Genomic DNA, 20,858 nt, shown 5'->3' with positions numbered 1-20,858 from the left:
CTTAGTCACCTAAGAAGCAGACAATTCACTAAATTCTACTTAGGGATAATATGCTGGAAAGACATGTTTTACAGTTTAGCTCCATATTCTGTTCATATTCAGAAATATTCCATAAACACTGAACCTGCAGTGCAAACCAGGTTATCTGAATACAGATGGTGGATGTTTATGTAAGTATTTGGATTTGCTGGACAGGATGAAATCATGTTTGATTTCGACACCTAAGTGACAGCTTTTAACTCTGGATATTTCCACGTCTCCTTTTAAACAAATATGGACTGCAAATCTATCCAGTGCATTGAGTCGAGTTCTGACTAATGGATTGAGAGTAACAAACGGGCTAGTGCGTCTGTGAGGAAGGTGCCACCTGAGTAAACAGTCATTCATCTCAACTATATAAAGGCTGGCCAGACCTAGAAGGGACCATGAAGCAACTCCAGGGAACCAGAGAGAGCGAAGCCAGAAGACATCGACCAACATTTCTCACACACTCAACAGAGGGAATACAGGTGAGCAGCACCAAGCCCCCTAATACTCCTTTTCAACCGCTGAAATATTTCTCATCGGGAATTTTCTCTGAATTATATTATCTCCTATTTTGATGCTGTTTGGCTGAAATTGCTGACATTTGAAACAGCTTGTCCTCTCTTCTCTGCTAATATCTAGGAGGTCAAAAGATGAAAAGCACCCACTCTTTCGCTGGACTTCTGCTCTTGATCATTGTTCAGAGCAGCTGGCAGATCCCGCAGGAGAGCACAGAGGACAACTCTAGGTAAGAGCCTCGAACTCGGAGCAACTTCTGAACTCTGCACCATTCAGGTTGAGGCTTTCTCTCTCTCTCTGTGAATCATCATCCTATAACTGCTGACTTGTCTGTTTTTTCAGCCTGTTGACAGAGGACTCCATGTTCAGTGAGCCAAGGGAGCTTTCAAACATGAAGAGACATTCAGAGGGAACCTTCTCTAACGACTACAGTAAATATCTTGAGTCGAGACGAGCACAAGACTTTGTCCAGTGGCTAATGAACTCCAAGAGAAGTGGGTGAGTGTCTTTTTCTTCTTCCTCTGCTGCGTGTCGGTCTTCCTCATTCCATTTCACAATGTAGTGGATCATCTTCCAATATGAGACTTAAACTGAAACTGTATGAATGCAGTAGTTATAATAAGAGATATGGCTTGTGAAATGTCAAACGCTTTTTGCTGCCCTATAACCAAAGATAAGCTTCTGCTACACTTTATGACATACTGCCGATATTTACTGCATGTTGGTGATTATCTTGGTTGTATATGGTGTTAAGTTACAGTTCAGTAAAACCTTACTACATCAGCTTAACAATGCACCGTGAATCAATTTGCTTATTCCTCATATTATCAATTCTAAATAGTTATTATCAAACACTGTAAAATCTCTCCATGTGTTTTCAGTGGTCCCATCAAACGGCATGCAGAGGGTACCTACACCAGCGACGTGAGCTCCTACCTGCAGGACCAGGCAGCCAAGGAGTTTGTGTCCTGGCTGAAGAATGGCCGAGGCAGACGAGAATAGGGCTGCTCTGCTCAGCCACAGAGTCCCCAGTGTCTTATGTCCCTGCAGTCAAGAGAGAATGCAACTCATCCAGAATGACCCCCTTGTTCCATTTCATGTTTTATAACCTGCACCGTCCTCTGGTCATGCTAATAAATCCCCTGACAAGAAATGCTGTTGTCTGTCAATTGCTAATGTTTTGGTTGTTAACAGAGAACGGTGACAATGTATTATCTAAATGCTTCACTCTGTACTTAAACATCAGTGGTAAGATTTTCGAAGTGATACAAAAGGAGAGGAATAAGATATTATGGTTAAAGGATAGCCTAAGAGTGAGATGTTCTTTCACTCTCCTAAAAATAACAGGTGCAAAATGTTGGTAAAACTGGCCCAAAATCTGTCATCTGTACCTTGCTAATTTTTGGTGGAAACATTTTAAAGGTCCAATGCAACCATTTCTAGCTCAATACCAAATAGTTTCTAGCTAACAATTAAGCGCCTTACTGTGAGTGTTTTCATTTAAAATTGTCAAAAAGAAAAAAAAATAGCTTTTTTAGCAAAGAGCAAGAATTTTGATAGGATTGTCTGGTAGTGGTCTGAGTGAGGGGGAAACTGTAAACCAGCTGTTATTGGCAGAGAGGTTAATAACTATCTTTCTTATTGGTACACTAACAAATTTACCACCTGGTGACATGTCACCAGGCAGGCCAAAACTCAGGCTGAAATTTCAGGCGGTCTTTTCAAACAACTTCTAACACAAAAAGAGGAAGCTGGTAGCCTAGTGGTTAGAGCGCTGGGCCAGTAACCGAAAGGTTGCTGGATCGAATTCCCGAGCTGACAAGGTAAAAATCTGTCATTCTGCCCCTGAACAAGGCAGTTAACCCACTGTTCCCGGTAGGCTGTCATTGTAAATAAGAATTTGTTCTTAACTGACTTGCCTAGTTAAATAAAGTTTAAAATGGACAATTTCACAATATTATTCCAACATCATAGTGTGGATATATACACTGAGTATACAAAACATTAAGAATACCTGCTCTTTCCATGATATAGACTGACCAGGTGAATCCAGTTGAAAGCTATGATCCCTTATTGATGTCACTTGTTAAATCCACTTCAATCAGTGTAGATGAAGGGGGGGAGACAGGTTAAATTAATGATTTTTAAGATTTGAGACAATTGAGACATGGATTGTGTATGTGTGTCATTCAGAGAGTGAAGACAAAATATTTAGGTGCCATTGAACAGGGTATGGTAGTAGGTGCCAGGCGCACCGGTTTGTGTCAAGAACTGCAATGCTGCTGGGATTGTCACGCTCAACATTTCCTGTGTTAATCATTAATGGTCCACCACCCAAAGGACATCCAGCCAACTTGACACAACTGTGGGAAGCATTGGAGTCAACATGGGCCAGCATTCCCGTTGATCGCTTTCGACAGATTGTCGAGAGAGATGGATTACAAAATGAACCCATAAACAAAACTTAAGTGGAAACATAATCCTTACTTTTATAATAGATTTAATTGTATTATTTATAAGTAACACTTCAAGGACATCATGTTCAAGTAGAGACCCTGTGTTCACGGAGGTGGAACCCAAATCAATCAGCCTTGAGGCCAGCCGTATCACCAAGAGGAAAACACACCCAGGGATTTCAATCAGGCAATGGAAAGACGTGCTGTCACATCTGCTAATTTAGCGTCATAACACGTTTTACCGATGTTGCACCGACAGCAAGGACACTTGAGGAAACCAATAGACAATACTATGTCAATGACAGCCTGGCAGAGATCAGTGGTCAATCAGGCGTCACTTCCTGGGTGCTCCTGGCATGGAAACAAACTAGTCACATGAGCCAGATATATGTCATACTTTGGGATGCTATACCTTTCTAAGCTGTCAACTAGTGCATCAAAAAGCATCTGTTAATTTTTTTTTAAAAGCCTGCCCGCTCAATTCCATTTATATTCCAAATCTCTAAGGGTCATACTGGGCATTTGTCGTAATCAAAATTTGTGGGTTCTTTTGTTGTTGAATTTAGAAAAGCTAAGTAAGTCACTTCTGTAGATGAGGATAACGTTGTGTTCTGTATAGTATGTTCAAGTGAAGTCATATTGTATTACCTTCAGGCAAATTGAGTTCCTGCACTGAATGGCTTCAGCATGTGCACTTCATTATCCAACCTCGTTATCCAACCTCGTGCTCACAAGGCAGATGTGGCTGTGAGTGTAGCGGAAGACTCAGTTGAGCGGATTGCTGTCAAACACTCTCACCTACAGTGTAAGTGACCTGACCTCGTGTATACGGTTGACTGGTCAACTCAAAGTAGACCCTCACTGCCTCACGCCTTGGCTTTCTCATAAGTCAAAGTTTACAAAGTGAATCTAGAAACTCTCTCAAAATGAGAATTAAGGTTATTTTTTGGGGGGCATTTGTTGAAGTGTCAAGCCCATATCAGACACGCCAAACAGCATGCAGTAGTATTGATGGGGAAAAGAAACATGTTCAAATAAATGTATTACATTTGAGGTTTATAGTTTCATAGTAAATGTACATATACAAGATACATCATAAACAGTGATACATCAGCTCTAAATACCAATAACAACTTAGAAGCAGAAACAACATCATGTTTTCCAGTGCCATGTTTCCTTACAATGATTTAGGTCACAAACAAAACTGATTGAGTGACTATTTAAACAAATTCATTCCAGAGCTAAGTAAAAATGAGTAACGAGTAGTACTTGAAATGTTCACAAGAGCTTTTAAAATATTTTGCAGATACTGATACTTTAAAATGAAGCAACGGGTATGTATTATAGACAAATAGGCATGGCGCATTTTGTGTGAACAAATACATTTTTTTGTTATTGTAAAAAGGAAATAGTTTCAAAAATGTTATAACAATAAATATACTATACATTTTCCCCTTCTAGAAAAAGTGCTATTGCAATTGTTTCTATAGCCATGTATGTCTCCCTTTAGCAGACGCCTTTAAGTATTAGTTGAGCTTCATCTTTAGTTATTGAATGGACAATCATTCCTGGGCACACACAATGGCCCATGACAAACAACAAACGTAAAATGAAACACAAGCATGTACTTTGCAGATTGAAAAATATTGATATAATGCAATAACTGCAACTATTTCAACTTTGGCAGTAGGACTATGAAAACAAATATTTTATTTTATTCTTTGTTTCAATACTATCTATTGATACGCATAACAGTATTCTACAACTTAAGTCAGGCTTTTTACTATTCAAACGTTCAATGCAATGCTTACTCTTTGTACAAGAACATGTTGCCAACCATAAATAAAATTAATAAAAAGCTATTTTCAACTAATCTCCTTGCTGGTAGTAATACATTTTATTGGTAGTAATACAATATTCAAAGCTTAAAGACAATTTGCAAAAAGCTGAAATCATAATGCGAATGCTCAAACACAGATACTGTAGATTTTCCTTCGCATTTATCGCATTTTGAAATTCAAGCAGATGCAGTATATTTTATAATACTTCATTAAATAAAACGTCATGCATAAAGTACATTTTGACTTTGCCTAGATGAATTCATCAATGATATATATACACATACAGTGGGACAAAAAAGTATTTAGTCAGCCACCAATTGTGCAAGTTCTCCCACTAAAAAAAAAAAGATAAGAGAGGCCTGTAATTTTCATCATAGGTACACTTCAACTATGACAGACAAAATGAGGAAAAAAAATCCAGAAAATCACATTGTAGGATTTTTAATGAATTTATTTGCAAATTATGGTGGAAAATAAGTATTTGGTCACCTACAAACAAGCAAGATTTCTGGCTCTCACAGACCTGTAACTTCTTCTTTAAGAGGCTCCTCTGTCCTCCACTCGTTACCTGTATTAATGGCACTTGTTTGAACTTGTTATCAGTATAAAAGACACCTGTCCACAACCTCAAACAGTCACACTCCAAACTCCACTATGGCCAAGACCAAAGAGCTGTCAAAGGACACCAGAAACAACATTGTAGACCTGCACCAGGCTGGGAAGACTGAATCTGCAATAGGTAAGCAGCTTGGTTTGAAGAAATCAACTGTGGGAGCAATTATTAGGAAATGGAAGACATACAAAACCACTGATAATCTCCCTCGATCTGGGGCTCCACGCAAAATCTCACCCTGTGGGGTCAAAATGATCACAAGAACGGAGAGCAAAAATCCCAGAACAACACGGGGGGACCTAGTGAATGACCTGCAGAGAGCTGGGACCAAAGTCACAAAGCCTACCATCAGTAACACACTACGCCGCCAGGGACTCAAATCCTGCAGTGCCAGACGTGTCCCCCTGCTTAAGCCAGTACATGTCCAGGCCCGTCTGAAGTTTGCTAGAGAGCATTTGGATGATCCAGAAGAAGATTGGGAGAATGTCATATGGTCAGATGAAACCAAAATATAACTTTTTGGTAAACACTCAACTCGTCGTGTTTGGAGGACAAAGAATGCTGAGTTGTATCCAAAGAACACCATAGCTACTGTGAAGCATGGGGTGGAAACATCATGCTCTGGGGCTGTTTTTCTGCAAAGGGACCAGGATGACTGATCTGTGTAAAGGAAAGAATGAATGGGGCCATGTATCGTGAGATTTTGAGTGAAAACCTCCTTCCACCAGCAAGGGCATTGAAGATGAAACGTGGCTGGGTCTTTCAGCATGACAATGATCCCAAACACACCGCCCGGGGAACGAAGGAATGGCTTCGTAAGAAGCATTTCAAGGTCCTGGAGTGGCCTAGCCAGTCTCCAGATCTCAACCCCATAGAAAGTCTTTGGAGGGAGTTGAAAGTCCGTGTTGCCCAGCAACAGCCCCAAAACATCACTGCTCTAGAGGAGATCTGCATGGAGGAATGGGCCAAAATACCAGCAACAGTGTGTGAAAACCTTGTGAAGACTTACAGAAAACGTTTGACCTCTGTCATTGCCAACAAAGGGAATATAACAAAGTATTGAGATAAACTTTTGTTATTGACCAAATACTTATTTTCCACCATAATTTGCAAATAAATTCATTAAAAATCCTACAATGTGATTTTCTGGATTTTTTTCCTCATTTTATCTGTCATAGTTGAAGTGTACCTATGATGAAAATTACAGGCCTCTCTCATCTTTTTAAGTGGGAGAACTTGCACAATTGGTGGCTGACTAAATACTTTTTTGCCCCACTGTATATATATATACTTGCTTTCATAGTCTTTTAACTGCAGTATTGCACAAACTTTTAAATGGAGTGTTTATCTAGTTGGATAATTTATCAACTTCAAACAGCTGTAATATTATGATACTGGAAAAAATACAAAAACATACAAAATACATACAATAAATAAATGTCCTTAGGTTGCCTCACAAAGAAGCAGTTTTGGACACGTCAACTAAAAAAAAGACTGTTTTAAGCTTTTGAACACACAAAGATTTACAAGACAAAACATAAAGGAATGGTAAACTGTGGCACACAATATTGATTTGCTTAAAACACAGTGAATGGAGAAACGTCATAAACTTGACTTCCTGTTGAAGCAGCCCTTCTGCATCTTTCTTCTCTTCTTTTCTTTCCTACCACTGTTCTTGGATAAGCTGTGGGTATAAACACTGGCTGTTAGTGCTTCCCAAGTATACAGCTTCAGAACGTAAGCTTTATACCGATCAGCTGTCCAGCTCCAACAATGAAGATTCTCCATTGAGCATGCTTTTTAGTCCAGGACTAGGCTTAATCAGTGTCCGGGAAACTGCCCCCAAATGTATCATCAACTGATGTCTCAGTTGGGAGGGGCTTCACATTAACATTAGGTTCCTATTTGACATGCTTTAGTAACCTCATGCTAATCCACTCACATGTAAAGTATTGTACTGTATGTTCCAGGCAGCTGAGAGGTATGGAGTCTGATGGGCAAGACCTCAGACAATGTTCATGAAAGAGCAGTTCTCAGGAGAGATGTACTAGTAGTAAGTCACTCTCTAGCTGTTGCGTATCGGAGCCTACAGCTAGCATGCTGTACTGTAGTGCTCCTTGTCAAACTGCCCTTCACAGCTATTGGCTGAGGCATACAGTCAAAGGATGAATGGCATGCTAGCAGAGACTGATTGATACAGTTAGCATCTTTCATGCACTTTACATCCTTGCTGTCTCAGTCATGTCACTTTAAACTGAGCGCATGTTTACTCTCCACTGCCTGTCATATGCATGGGTTTATATTCCATGCAGTGGAAAGTTAATGGACTTAGCATCCATAATGTTTACCTTTGCCTAACACCGGCAGTTCCTAAGAGCTGTGCACTCTCAGTGTTGATGAACTAAAACAATTATAATGTAACTTGACAATTTGTAGAATGCAAAATAAGCAGCATATAGTTTCAACCAAATGATCAATTTAAAAAATAGAAATGTTCCTGTCCTGCATCATATCATGCAAAGATAAAAATATATATTTTTTTCATTTTTTTTCTTCAAAAAAACTGACCAAACAGATTAAGGATGAGCAAGCAAGGGCACGGGGATCAGACTCTTACCTTTGGGGGATTCAGCATCTATGAGGATATAAGGGAACTTATGATAGAGATGGAATGGGAAAATACAGTCAAGAAATGGAACAACTCATCAGCTCTAAAATATCAACCCATTTTGTTTACAGTATTGACTCACAGTATCAATTTCCTAAAAATCCTTTATATGAACATTACACTTGGCAAATATGAGGCATTCTATGGATTCAATGGTACATAGATGTCATTTGTTTCTTTAATGGGTTATAACACAAATACACTCGAGGAGAAATCCTAAGTTGAGATATTCTAAATGAACTGATGCCACAGGGTTTGAGTTACATGCATGTATCTTAACTTCAGATTCATATTAATACATTTTTATACAGACGGACAGAAAAACAAAAAACAAAGAGATGTTTTCAACATCAATGTGTTGATTTCGGATGAACACGACTGAAGGCAATTCAATACCTTTTTGAGTCTAGCTCTTTTTTAGAGTTGTCAGAGTTGACATTCCACGTGTTTCCAAAAGAGCCTCTGGACATTTCATCAGTGATGTTGAGTGCGGATTCACTCCTAAAAAAACAAGACATAATCATGCATAATAATTCACAACAATCCGTAAACTATTTGACTACTAATGAAGCATGAAGTGTGATTCTATTCATATTTTTTCCACTCACAGTGGCTGATAACTTACTTTTGATATCCTTCTAACGGCACCTGCACTACTCCATCTTCCTCTCCCAAAATACTTTGCTCCTCCTCCTTAGGAATAAGAAAATCAACAGGAACTTGTTATACTAGTGATATCTAGTACTGTATGTAATACATTTGTTAAAACACACGCAGAGATGAACTATTACAACGGAAGTTACATATCTCAAGTAAAAATGATCTACTGATATTGTCACACCCTGATCTGTTTCACCTGTCTTTTTGCTTGGCTCCACCCCCCTCCAGGTGTCGCCCATCTTCCCAATTATTAGTGAAACCTTTGTTCTCCAACAGGTTCTCCAACGCCTCTAGGAGAACCAGCTTTTTGTAAAAGCAGAGAAGTGCGAATTCCATCGCTCCACCATCCCCTTTCTGGTTTACATCATCGCTGCATGGAGTGTACATATGGATCCCAGGAAGGTGAGAGTGGTGGTGAGAGTGGCCCCAGCCTCTGTCCAGAGTACAGCTGCAACGTTTGCTGGGATTCGGCAACTTTTATCGCCGCTTTATCTGGGGGCTGCAGCACCCTGGCTTCCCCTGGACCTCAAGTTACATCCCTGCACCACCTTATCCCACCGCCTCAACGCCACAGAGAGGAACTACGATGTGGGGAATCGGTTGCTTCTCCATGTGAAGATGGCGTTGGGGGAGTGGAGGCACTTTCTAGAGGGGGCAGAACATCCATTCATTGTGTGGACCGACCACAAGAACCTGGAATATCTCCACATCGCCAAGCGCCTCAATTCCAAGCAGGCTAGGTGGGCCCTACTGTTCACCCGGTTCAACTTCTCCTTCTCCTCCCGGCTGGGATCCAAGAATGCCAAGCCGGACGTCATGCCGCTATAGCCCCACAACTACTACCCCGGAACCTGAGACCATCCTTCCCACCTCGTGCCTGGCAATGGCAGTCAGCAGGGGATTAGGGAAGCAGGTTCGGGAGGAGCAGTGTTATCAGCCGAACCCCGGGAGGGCGGGGGTCCAGAAAACTGGATGTTCGTGCCTGACGCGGTCCACTCCGCGGTCCTGAAGTGGCCCACTCCTCCAGGCTTGCCTGCCACCCGGGCTCCCGTAGGACCCTGGCTTTTGTGTGACAACGCTTTTTTTTACCATGGTCCCTGACGTTTCCGCATTCATCGCTGCTTGCACTGTCTGTGCTCAGAACATGACTCTTCGGCAAGCTCGGTCTGGTCTCCTCCAACCTCTGCCTGTCCCTCATCGTCCCTGGTCTCACATCTCCCTGGACTTTGTCACGGGTCTCCCCTCGTCTGATGGCAACACCCCCATCCTTTCCGTGGTGGATTGGTTTTCATTCCTCTCCCCAAGCTACCCTCTGCCAAAGAGACGGCCCAGCTCATAGTGCAGCACGTCTTCCGGATCCATGGACTATTAGTAGACATGATCTCCGACTGGGGTCCTCAATTCTCATCAAGGTTGTGGAAGGCGTTCTGCACCATCATTGGGTCGTCGGCCAGCCTGTTCTCCGGGGTTTCAGTCCAGCGGCCAGTCGCAGTGAGCCAACCAAGACTTAGAGACTACTCTGCGCTGCCTGTTCTCTGCCAACCCCACCACCTGGAGCCAGCAGCTTGTGTAGTTCAAATAGGCCCGCAACACCCTTCTCTGCTCTGCCACGGGCCTATCACCCTTTGAGTGTTCCCTAGGGTATCAGCCACTGCTCTTCCTTGAGCAGGAAGAAGAGGTTGGCATACCTTCTGCCCGGATGTTTGTCCGCCGCTGTCATCGTACCTGGAGGAGAGCCCGGTCGGCCCTCAAGACCACCTCCAGGTATCGACGACAAGCGGATCGCCACCGGACTACCCGGACTCCCCGGTATCGTCTAGGGCAGAAGGTAAGGCTGTCCACCTGGGATCTGCCCCTCTGGGTGGGATCCCGCAAACTCTCCCCCCGGTTTCTCGGGCCCGTTTCCCATCTCCAAAGTCATTAGCCCCTCTGCTGTTTGTCTTCTTTTGTCCCATATGCTTCGTATACATCCCACCTTTCATGTGTCCAGAGTTAAACCCATATCTTACAGCCATTTGTCTCCCGTTTCCTGGCCCACCCCGCTCCCCCGTCTCATCCGGCGTACACAGTGAAGCGTCTCCTAAAGGTTCGACCTAGGGGCAGGGGGATCCAGTACCTGGTTGACTGGGAGGGTTATAGCCCGAAGGAGAGGTGCTGGGTCCCCGCCAGGGACATCCTGGACCCAGGCCTCATCACGGATTTCCAACGCCGGCCCCCCGGTCAACCAGATATGGGGTACTGTCACTCCCTGATCTGTCTGTCACGCTCTGATTTTTACACTTCTGTCTGCCCGCCCTGAGCCTGTCTGCCATTCTATACCTTGCCTGACCCTGCCTGCCCTGCCCCTGCCTACCCTGCCCCTGCCTGCCCTGACCCTGCCTGCCCTGACCCTGCCTGCCCTGACCCTGACTGCCCCTGCCCTGACCCTGCCTGCCCTGCCCTGACCCTGCCTGCCCTGCCCCTGCCTGCCCTGACCCTGACTGACCCTGCCTGCCCTGACCCTGCCTGCCCCTGCCCTGACCCTGCCTGCCCTGCCCCTGCCTGCCCTGACCCTGACTGACCCTGCCTGCCCCTGACCCTGCCTGCCCTGACCCTGCCTGCCCCTGCCTGCCGTTTTGGACCATTTGCACCCTCTCTGGATTTCTGATCCCTGGTTTGCCGGCCCCTGTATTATAAATAAACGTTTGTTTCTTTCGACACTGTCTGTATCTGGGTCCTCCTTGAAACGTGATAGATATATGGCATATTAGTGTCATGTGTTGATTTTTAGGGTTTATTTTAGCCCACCAAAGGGCTAATCTTCCTTGATGCCATTTTTATACCACAGGAGATTGATGCCACCTTAATTGGGGAGGATGGGCTCGTGGTAATGGCTGGAGCAGAATGAGTGGAATGGTATCAAATCAATCAAACACATTATTTCTGTTTGATGCCTTTCCATTGGCTCCGTTCCAGCCATTATTATGAGCCGTCCTCCCCTTATCAGCCTCCACTGTTTCATACCTCTTCTTCAGCATCCTCCAGTTTCTTCTTCTTACTCTCTGGCATTAGATCATCCAGCCAGCTCATCTCTCTCTTGGTGAAGAAGCAATCCATCAATTTCCGAATGAACACCAGCGCCAACACCTGCAAGGAACACAAACCCTACATTACTATACATCTGCAGAAGTCATTTTTGTGGAGGAGCCTATCTCCTGTTTCTGTAGAGCATCAAGACATCTAGGTTTCACAATGTATAACTTAAGACATTGTCTTACTTCCATCTACAATATGGCCAAATAAAGCTAAGTACCCAGATTGCCTTCGCATATTTGGCATATACGTGTAACTCCATCCAGATGAATCTACTGTATAAGGCAGAAAGATGTTTGCTAACCATCATGGGGAAGACGATGGCATAATTGGAGGTCTTGATGACCCAGAGCATGACCAGGCAGCTGAGCTGGATGATGGTGAAGAGATGGACCTTCCGCAGGGGAACGTGTCTCAGGTAGATGAAGTCAGGCTGGTGCTTGGCTGGCATGCCAAACAGCTTCAGACGGTCAAATAACTGATAAGCAATAGAACAATGGATTACATTACAACCTCAGGACCATTGTATTCCGGTTTCTGTGTTTCTGTACTGTGTTTTAATGTCCTCAGATGGTCTTTGTGAAATTAGCTTTAGATGTAGGTCAAGTGTGCTGGGACTTAGCCTTAAAAGCCTATGTTTGTTTTTTAAAATACATGTCATGCTTTATTCAGACATGCACAGAAACAGATGGGGTGAGAATAAGGAGGGAGATTTAGGAGGAAGGGTGGAGATAGGAATTGAACCCTGGTCTCTGGAGGGAAGGCATGTACACTGAGTGTAGAAAACATTAGGAACACCCCACCCCCCTCCCCCCATTCCATTCAGGACAGCCTCAATTCATCACTACAAGGTGTTGAAAGCGTTCAACAGGGATCCTGGCCCATGTTGACTCCAATGCTTCCCGCAGTTGTGTCAAGTTGGCTGGGCCTGATCACCAACAACGACGAAACTGCCTATAGGGAGGAGGTCAGAGACCTCAGAGATGATCGTGGACTACAGGACGGGGCTGTAGTGGAGCAGGTTCAGAGCTTCAAGTTCCTTGGTGTCCACATCACCAACAAACTATCATGGTCCAAACATATCAAGACAGTCGTGAAGAGGGCAATGACTCCAGCCACCCTAGTCAAAGACTGTTCTCTCCGCTACCGCATGGCAATCAAATGGCTACCCGGACTATTTGCATTGATGATTGCTTTGCACACTTTTGGCATTCTCTCACCCAGCTTCATGAGGTAGTCACCTGGAATGCATTTCAATTCAACCGGTTTGCCTTGTTAAAAGTTCATTTGAGGAATTTTTTTCCTTCTTAATGCGTTAGAGCCAATCAGTTGCGTTGTGACAAGGTAGGGATGGTATACAGAAGATAGCCCTATTTGGTAAAAGACCAAGACCATATTATGGCAAGAACAGCTCAAATAACCAAAGAGAAACAACAGTCCATGATTACTTTAAAACTGGGCTCTCCAACCCTGTTCCTGGAGAGCTACCCTTCTGTAGGTTTTCACTCCATCCCCAGTTGTAACTAACCTGATTTCAGCTCATCAACTAGCTAATGAGTAGAATCAGGTGTGCTAGAATAGGGTTGGAGCAAAAACCTACAGGAATGTATCTTTCCAGGAACAGGGTTGGAAAGCCCTGCTTTAAAACATGAAAGTCAGTCATCCGGAAATATATTTTGATTTGTTGAACCCTTTTTTGGTTACTACATTATTCCATATCTATTATTTCATAGTTTTGATGTCACTATTATTCTACAGTGTAGAAAAAAAATTAAAAATTAAGAAAAACCCTTTAATATGTAGGTGTCCAAATTTTGACTGGTACTGTACATATTACCTCAATTACCTTGACTAACTTGTACCCCACACAGTGACTCAGTACCGGTACCTCCTGCCTCGTTATTGTTATTTATTGTTCCCCTTTGATTTTTTAAAACTTTAGTTTATTTAGTAAATACTTTCTCAACTCTTATATTTTGTATTTTAGCCCCCTTTTCTACCCAATGTTGACCTTGTCTCGTCACTGCAACTCCCCAACGGGCTCGGGAGGCAACCTGAGTCATGCGTCCTCCGAAACATGACCCAACCCACGCTTCTTAACACCTGCCCGCTTAACCTGGAAGCCAGCAGGCGCCAGCCCCGCCACAAGGAGTCGCTAGAGTGCGCCGCCCGATCATGACCGGTTGTGACACAGCCCGGGAACGAACCCGAGTCTGTGTTTGGAAGCCTCTAGCACTGCGATGCAGTGCCTTAGACCGCTGCACCACTCGGGAGGCCCCAGACTCTTAAGCCTTTCACTGTAAAGTCTACCTGGCACCTGTTGTATTCTATTTTATTTGATTTAATGTCCTTTGGGTGGTGGACCATTCTTTATACACACTGGAAACTGTTGAGAGTGAAAAATCAAGTGGCATTGGGATCATCAATAAGGGATCATAGCTTTCACCTGGATTCACCTGGTCAGTCTGTCATGGAAAGAGCAGGTGTCCTTAATGTTTTGTACACTCAGTGCATGTCGTATGTGCCTGGCTTGTTACCCACTCGACCGCAGCCCAGCACCTTAAAAGTCAATGTTGACTGAATGTCATGTACTGTCCAGAAACTGCAGTGTGTTTAGTGATCTCCTACCTGTATTCCTCTGAGCGAAGATGCTCCCATGTACAGGAATACTCCATACAACACAGGCATGGGAATGTACTAAAGGGACAAGAGACATTCCATTATGATTCAGTCATACAAGCATCAACCAAAGAAATGGTTGAAAAGTGAGATTCAACTATACAAAACGTAGCGTAAAATATCGGTCCGCTTTGTGACACTGCAGACTAATACACTGGGTGCAAAATAAACACAGCGACACTTTTATCACACTGCGACAGGAACGGATTTCGGACAGTCCAGAAGCTAGAGCCAACACAATATTCCTCAGAGAAGCTATCTGACCTTGAGCACAGAGGTCATGAACACCGAGCAGCCCATGAGTAGGAAGATCATGAGGCCAGTGAAGCGCTGCTCACGGATGCCCAGGAACTTGGGTTGTTCCCCGGGGGCCGAGCACTCCGACTCCAGCTTCAGACTGTTGACGTGGGAGATGGAGAGAACGGTGGCAGCCACGAACCAGGGCAAACCCATGATGGAACATACCCCCAGCATGACACCCACCACGAACAAGTCCAAATGGTACCCGCAGCCTTTCTGTGGGGAGGGAAACACAATACAGTACAACTGAGAATACACTAATCAATATCCCGCGGCGGAAACATTTCATAATAGTTCAGGAAAATATGGTCAAAATGTTAACTAATTCCCCGAGTAGAAAGAGATTTCTGAAAGGGACTTTTTCAGTCCATATCAACCAGTACTGGAACCTATTTGACAATCAACTACACATGCACCAAATCAAAGCCAACTAACAAGTGGACATTCAGGTTATGGTGAACAAAGCCTCCCGTATGAGCTGAGCTGAGCCATTACAGTATCCTACAGTACCTTTAGTTTGTGCTCCTTCCTGTTGATGATGACCGCGGTGATCTGCTGGTCCATGAAGATGAGGATGGTGCAGAGCAGAGCAGGGATCACTGTCACGATGGTGGTCCACCAAGGGTTGCCGCCTAACGGGCTGATCAACCAACCACGGTCATCTCTGGTCGGCTGCAAGGATTTGGACTGCTGTCAGATATTGCATCTACATAGCATGGCACATGTATTTTGAGTCAAAATGTATAATCACCTTGTAATACTTTGTTACATAGCTCACCTTGAACACACTGGGGACTTTTAGTTTTGGAGATGGGACCCCTAAGGCATAGTCCACCAGGACCATGGTAAAGATGGTGATGAACACAGCAAAGTCACTGATGACAGCTCTCAACTGTGCAAGAGAGGGGTGCATGTCAACCGCCTGGTCTTAGTGCAGGGACCATCTATATCATTGTTCAATATCAATCACAGATTGCACAGGGAACTCAAACACTGAGCACCACGGTTATGGATTCAATTCTCCAAAAGGGGGGGGGGGGGGGGCTTCCGTGGCCAAACAACGTGATAAGTGGTGCTCCCTTAAATCATAAAAGATTCCAACAAAAGTGGGGGAGGCGTGACACTTTTCTTAATTAAAAACCTGTATTTTATTGCTAATTTGCTTTGAACTACCATAATCACACAGTACTCCCATATGACCACTAGAGTGCTCCACTGCACCATAAACCTCAGCAGAAGGACAGAAACCTTGTCTGCAGTCTACAAACGCATAATGGATACAAACCAGTGGGATTACAGTAGGATCTGGGTCTGCTGCCTTACCTTGGTGGGGAAGTAACGGCTGAACTTGAACTCCTTTAGGAAAGCTGACATGAAGACAGTGGAGAAGAAGAGAACCACAGACCAGAAGAGAACATCTGGAATATAGGGTCCATGAGGGCCACAGGCACTGCCCACAAACTCTCCTCTTTTCTCCATGCAGTCCTGCAACAATAGGTAGAGGAGGGTGATTGGTCTGCCCTACTACAAGTGGAATTAATAGTGCATGACAATGCAGTCAATTACAAAATCCTTTGGTTAAGAGGGCCTTGGATTAAGAGTACAGAAAGCAACATTAATACAAAAAATGTGCTTTTATGGTGATTTGGCATGGGGTAATCCAGAATAATCCAGCCCACCACATGTCCTTAATCTTCTGCACAGGACCAGCTCCATCTGGGAGAGTATGCCACTTTGTGAGGAACACCTGTTTTTGCTCTAATTCAGTTTATTAAACCACAAATTGTACTATAAGGCTAGTTTTTTTTTTCTCGGAACACGAGACCTGACCCAGATGAACTCCTTCTCTGAATTTGTCTTGATCCTTCCCATAGACTACACAGATTTCACTAGACACTCTTATACGGTACCTTAACCTCGAGTGCCTCCCAGTAGACCTCAGAAGCAGTGATGTTGTTCTGCTCCCAGTACTGTATGGTGGCATTGCTTGGATCCGGAGGTTCAACACATGAACACCTTATAGAAACAATAGAACACGTCACCGCCAAATCCCTCCTTCACAATCATCTCAAATGAAGATGTTACCTTCGTTCAGAACTCAAAGGAATGTTTTCCCGGACACAGATTATGCCGAGCTCTGGATTAAAAAGGCAGCGAGTGCAAACGTACGAGTACTGTGTGAGTTTGTCCAGGTTGTTGTTCATGTTGATGGGGTAGTGTTCCCCCAGGTGGATGAGCTTCTCCAAGGCCTCGTAGATGAAGATGATGCAGATGAGCGAGGCGAAGGCCTCCTCTGTGAAGCGGGTGATGTAACAGACCAGGGAGCTGGCATCTGTGGCCACTAGGACCAGGCAGAGGAACGCTGTCCACAGCCCTATACAGGTTCTCAGTGAGAGGTAGGATAATCCATACTCCCTTGGGGAGAGAGTTAAAACATCACTGATACCTTACACTTTTCATTTAGCTAGGCAGGTCAGTTAAGAACAAACTCTTATCTACAATGACGGCCTGTGAACAGTGCCTGGTTCAGGGGCAGAACGACATATGTTTTACATCATCAGCTCGGGGATTTGATCAAGCAACCTTTCAGTTACTGGCCCAACACTCTAACCACTAGGCTACCTGCCGCCGCATATATGACCACATCTGTGGGATATGTTATGCACTATCTACAGATATCGGGCAGAATAATGGAAACACTTGAGAAAATGAGGGACGCAAAGTATATTGAAAGCAGGTGCTTCCACACAGGTGTGGTTCCTGAGTTAATTAAGCAATTAACATCCCATCATGCTTAGGGTCATGTATAAAACCGCTGGCAGGCCATTATTCTGTCTACCATGGCTAGGCCCCCATGGGATGACAATGCCCCCATCCACAGGGCACGAGTGGTCACTGAATGGTTTTATGAGCACCAGATCTCAACCAATTGAAAACGTGTGGAGATTCTGGAGCGTGATTCTGGAGTGGTGCCTGAGACAGCGTTTTCCACCACCGTCAACAAAACACCAAATTATGGAATTTCTCGTGGTGGAATGATGTCGCATCCCTCCAGTAGAGTTCCAGACACTCTTAAAGTCTATGCCCAGGTGCATTGAAGCTGTTCTGACTTGTGGTGGCCCAATGCCCTACTAAAACACTTTATGTCGGTGTTTCCTTTAGGTTGGCAGTTACCTGTATGTCTATCTATCTGCAGAATATAGTGCATCTGAGGTCGTCATTATGTTATTTCAATACTTTAAAGAAGTATAGATCATTAAATGATCCATGTATTTTGGCAGTACACTCTTCGGAAAAAAAGGTTCCAAAAGCGTTCTTCGGCTGTCCCCATAGGAGAACCCTTTTTGGTTTCAGGTAGATGGAAAGGAACACGAAAGGGTTTTACCTGGAAACAATAAGGTTTCTTCATAGGGTTCTCTTATGGGGACAGGCGAAGAACCATTTAAGGTTATAGATAGCACCTTTTTTGCCTAAGAGTGTATATTGCACACGGTCATCCTATATTGCTAATGTTATAAGGACAGAGGATCATACTACAATCTAATCACAGATTATCTGAGATGTGGGTACAGTTACAGAAATGGCCTGAGAGCAGTGGGCTATAGTCGATTCATCACATAGGTGTTATAGAATTACAACGACAGTGTTTTACTCAAACTTACTTGCAGAATTTGTACAAGATCTTCTCAAACACCAGTACAGGCCCTGTGCTGCCCAAAATGGTGAGTGGCTGGCCAGCAAACAGGGAATAGGCTATTCCCGTCATTGAGGCGCCAAAAAGTGATTCGATTGCACTCTGCGGGAAACAAATTAAGAGAAATTCTATTAGTAAGAAAAGCTGAACTTCAATCAATCTCAATCGTCATTCTAGCACTGTGTATTCGAAAGGGATGCATACAAATGGCTCCCTATTCCCTATACAGTGCACTACTTTTGAACATGGCCCAAAAGTAGTGCACTAGGTAGGGAATGGGGAGCCATTTGGGATGACAACCATGGTGTCTTACTATGCGTCCTTCTGTTGCCTCTCCTAGTAGGCCCCCGAACGTGATGACAGGCGACATGCATGCACAGTACAGGAAGAGGAAGGAGGCCAAGCACTGCAGGCTTACAGCGTCTGTGTAGTCAGACAGGTAGTGCGGCGCCTTGCGTTTGATGTCCAACAGGAGACCACCACAGAATCTGGAAATATTATAACGCCATGGAGAAAATAGTGGATTGCATTGATACGGTTATGTATTGCATTTTTTCTCACTCTCGAATGATTGAATGAGACTACAACCACATGGGTAACCTGCTGTCTCTACAACCACATGGGTAAACTGCTGTCTCTACAACCACGTGGGTAACCTGCTGTCTCTACAACCACATGGGTAACCTGCTGTCTCTACAACCACGTGGATAACCTGCTGTCTCTACAACCACATGGGTAACCTGCTGTCTCTACAACCACATGGGTAACCTGCTGTCTCTACAACCACATGGGTAACCTGCTGTCTCTACAACCACATGGGTAACCTGCTGTCTCTACAACCACGTGGGTAACCTGCTGTCTCTATCTACAACCACATGGGTAACCTGCTGTCTCTACAACCACATGGGTAACCTGCTGTCTCTACAACCACATGGGTAACCTGCTGTCTCTACAACCACATGGGTAAACTGCTGTCTCTACAACCACGTGGGTAACCTGCTGTCTCTACAACCACATGGGTAACCTGCTGTCTCTACAACCACATGGGTAACCTGCTGTCTCTACAACCACGTGGGTAACCTGCTGTCTCTACAACCACGTGGGTAACCTGCTGTCTCTACAACCACGTGGGTAACCTGCTGTCTCTACAACCACGTGGGTAACCTGCTGTCTCTACAACCACGTGGGTAACCTGCTGTCTCTACAACCACGTGGGTAACCTGCTGTCTCTACAACCACGTGAGTAACCTGCTGTCTCTACAACCACGTGGGTAACCTGTTGTCTCGTGGTGAGGTGTGCATTCAGCTTGCAGCTGGAGACTTTTTCTTTCTTCCCCCCCCCCCTCCACACCAGGCCTTAATGTGTTACTCTCCTCACACCACTTAAAGTGCATAAAATAGACACAGTCGTGAGGATGACTTAGCATGAGCTAATGTCCCTGTTGCAGAATATAGCCAAAGGCAATTGGGAGCTCACTGCAGTAGGTTGCTATGGAAACCTTTGCATGAACTGCACACAGTCACCTGGGAGGGAGTTCAGTGGCAATGGCAAACCTGGCCTCTGTCCAATGTTCCGTAGATAGATGTTTCAAAAAGCAGGAGAGAAACCTGTTATTTTTTTGATCTGTCTTTCTTTCTTAATACACAACCACAACCACATAATACACAACCACATAATACACAACCACAACAACATACACATCCAGGCTCCCATAGCACACACTCTCTAAGTCCCTGGTAACACCCCCCCCCCCCCCCCCCCCCACCTACCGTCCTGTCCGCTGCAGCTCCGGGCCCCCATGTCCCTCGTCCTCCTCCTCTTCATCCCCTGGGTCTGTGCCGCACTGCGCTGCACTCCTCCTTTTCTCCTGTTTGTCAAACACCACATCTGTTATTTCTTTCCTTTTTCAAATGAAAGACGTCACTGCGATTTATTTGTCCACTGATGAAAGACTTGTTTTTAAAGAAGAGGCTAAACTCACTTGAGACGGTACGTTTTTTGGTGGCTCTATTCTTATAGAGGGATCCCACTCCCCCGGTGGCAGGACAGTCACTTGGTCAAGGAACTCATCGATTCCAGCAATCAGATCAGTGCGGTCCTTCGCTTTGTAGGCGACATCATGGAAAACCTTGGAATGAAGAAGAATGGAAACTCAGCCATTAATTGACTGGTTCGTTCAGTCATGCCCAACAACTATGTTCACCATTGGAGAGGCCGTCTTACCTCGTCTGTCATGAGAGTTGCAATGGATCGGCCAATCTCATGGTACTGTGGCCCTTTCCCAAGAGGCCCCAGCAGAATGAACAAGAACCTAACGGAGGAAGATAAAAC

The 20,858-nt window shown here is 44.4% G+C and overlaps 2 protein-coding genes and 1 long non-coding RNA gene across 5 annotated transcripts in view; 1 reads left to right on the top strand and 2 right to left on the bottom strand.

The window, feature by feature from the left end:
• Window positions 1-297: 297 nt before the first annotated feature.
• On the top strand, window positions 298-1,696 carry LOC110505248 (glucagon-1). Its single transcript, XM_021584355.2, has 4 exons — window positions 298-509; window positions 667-772; window positions 886-1,041; window positions 1,425-1,696. Exons 2-4 carry the CDS (start codon window positions 678-680, stop codon window positions 1,543-1,545), a joined length of 372 nt encoding a protein of 123 aa, XP_021440030.1. The 5' UTR covers window positions 298-509; window positions 667-677; the 3' UTR covers window positions 1,546-1,696.
• Window positions 1,697-4,034: 2,338 nt separating this feature from the next.
• LOC118958193 lies at window positions 4,035-5,494 on the bottom strand. Its single transcript, XR_005047278.1, has 2 exons — window positions 5,456-5,494; window positions 4,035-5,199 (listed from the first exon to the last, which is right to left on the bottom strand). It is a non-coding gene; the product is annotated as an uncharacterized LOC118958193 (long non-coding RNA).
• A 1,152-nt stretch (window positions 5,495-6,646) lies between these two features.
• The window catches only part of LOC110520067 (sodium-driven chloride bicarbonate exchanger), a 46,034-nt gene continuing 31,822 nt past the window's right edge, over window positions 6,647-20,858 (bottom strand). Inside the window, exons 10-28 of one of the 3 annotated variants that reach the window (XR_005047257.1) lie at window positions 20,751-20,838; window positions 20,509-20,655; window positions 20,297-20,394; window positions 18,840-19,014; window positions 18,495-18,628; window positions 17,002-17,247; window positions 16,743-16,848; window positions 16,156-16,317; window positions 15,611-15,724; window positions 15,343-15,504; window positions 14,797-15,048; window positions 14,482-14,550; window positions 12,158-12,331; window positions 11,785-11,907; window positions 8,747-8,814; window positions 8,518-8,622; window positions 8,071-8,107; window positions 7,802-7,854; window positions 6,647-7,137 (exon numbers count right to left, since the gene is read on the bottom strand). Coding sequence is in view for 2 of the 3 variants with exons in the window: in XM_036974343.1 (XP_036830238.1) it covers window positions 8,089-8,107; window positions 8,518-8,622; window positions 8,747-8,814; window positions 11,785-11,907; window positions 12,158-12,331; window positions 14,482-14,550; window positions 14,797-15,048; window positions 15,343-15,504; window positions 15,611-15,724; window positions 16,156-16,317; window positions 16,743-16,848; window positions 17,002-17,247; window positions 18,495-18,628; window positions 18,840-19,014; window positions 20,297-20,394; window positions 20,509-20,655; window positions 20,751-20,838 (2,242 nt within the window). In the remaining variant the exon portion in view is untranslated. The remainder of the gene's footprint in view (window positions 7,138-7,801; window positions 7,855-8,070; window positions 8,108-8,517; window positions 8,623-8,746; window positions 8,815-11,784; window positions 11,908-12,157; window positions 12,332-14,481; window positions 14,551-14,796; window positions 15,049-15,342; window positions 15,505-15,610; window positions 15,725-16,155; window positions 16,318-16,742; window positions 16,849-17,001; window positions 17,248-18,494; window positions 18,629-18,839; window positions 19,015-20,296; window positions 20,395-20,508; window positions 20,656-20,750; window positions 20,839-20,858) is intronic. The other 2 variants (XM_036974343.1, XM_036974342.1) reach the window with 2 other exon arrangements.

This window comes from Oncorhynchus mykiss, chromosome 3 (genome assembly GCF_013265735.2).
Source record: "Oncorhynchus mykiss isolate Arlee chromosome 3, USDA_OmykA_1.1, whole genome shotgun sequence".
Taxonomy (NCBI): Eukaryota; Metazoa; Chordata; class Actinopteri; order Salmoniformes; family Salmonidae; genus Oncorhynchus; species Oncorhynchus mykiss.
The sequence above is the reverse complement of the archived record's forward strand: the minus strand, read 5'-3'. Positions and strand labels throughout refer to the sequence as shown.

Bases quoted from the DNA above. Each gene is read 5' to 3' on its own strand.
- LOC110505248 (XM_021584355.2), top strand. From the start codon at position 678: ATGAAAAGCACCCACTCTTTCGCTGGACTTCTGCTCTTGATCATTGTT. The intron at 773-885 runs GTAAGAGCCTCG...CTGTTTTTTCAG, and splicing joins AGCACAGAGGACAACTCTAG to CCTGTTGACAGAGGACTCCA. The intron at 1,042-1,424 runs GTGAGTGTCTTT...ATGTGTTTTCAG, and splicing joins ATGAACTCCAAGAGAAGTGG to TGGTCCCATCAAACGGCATG.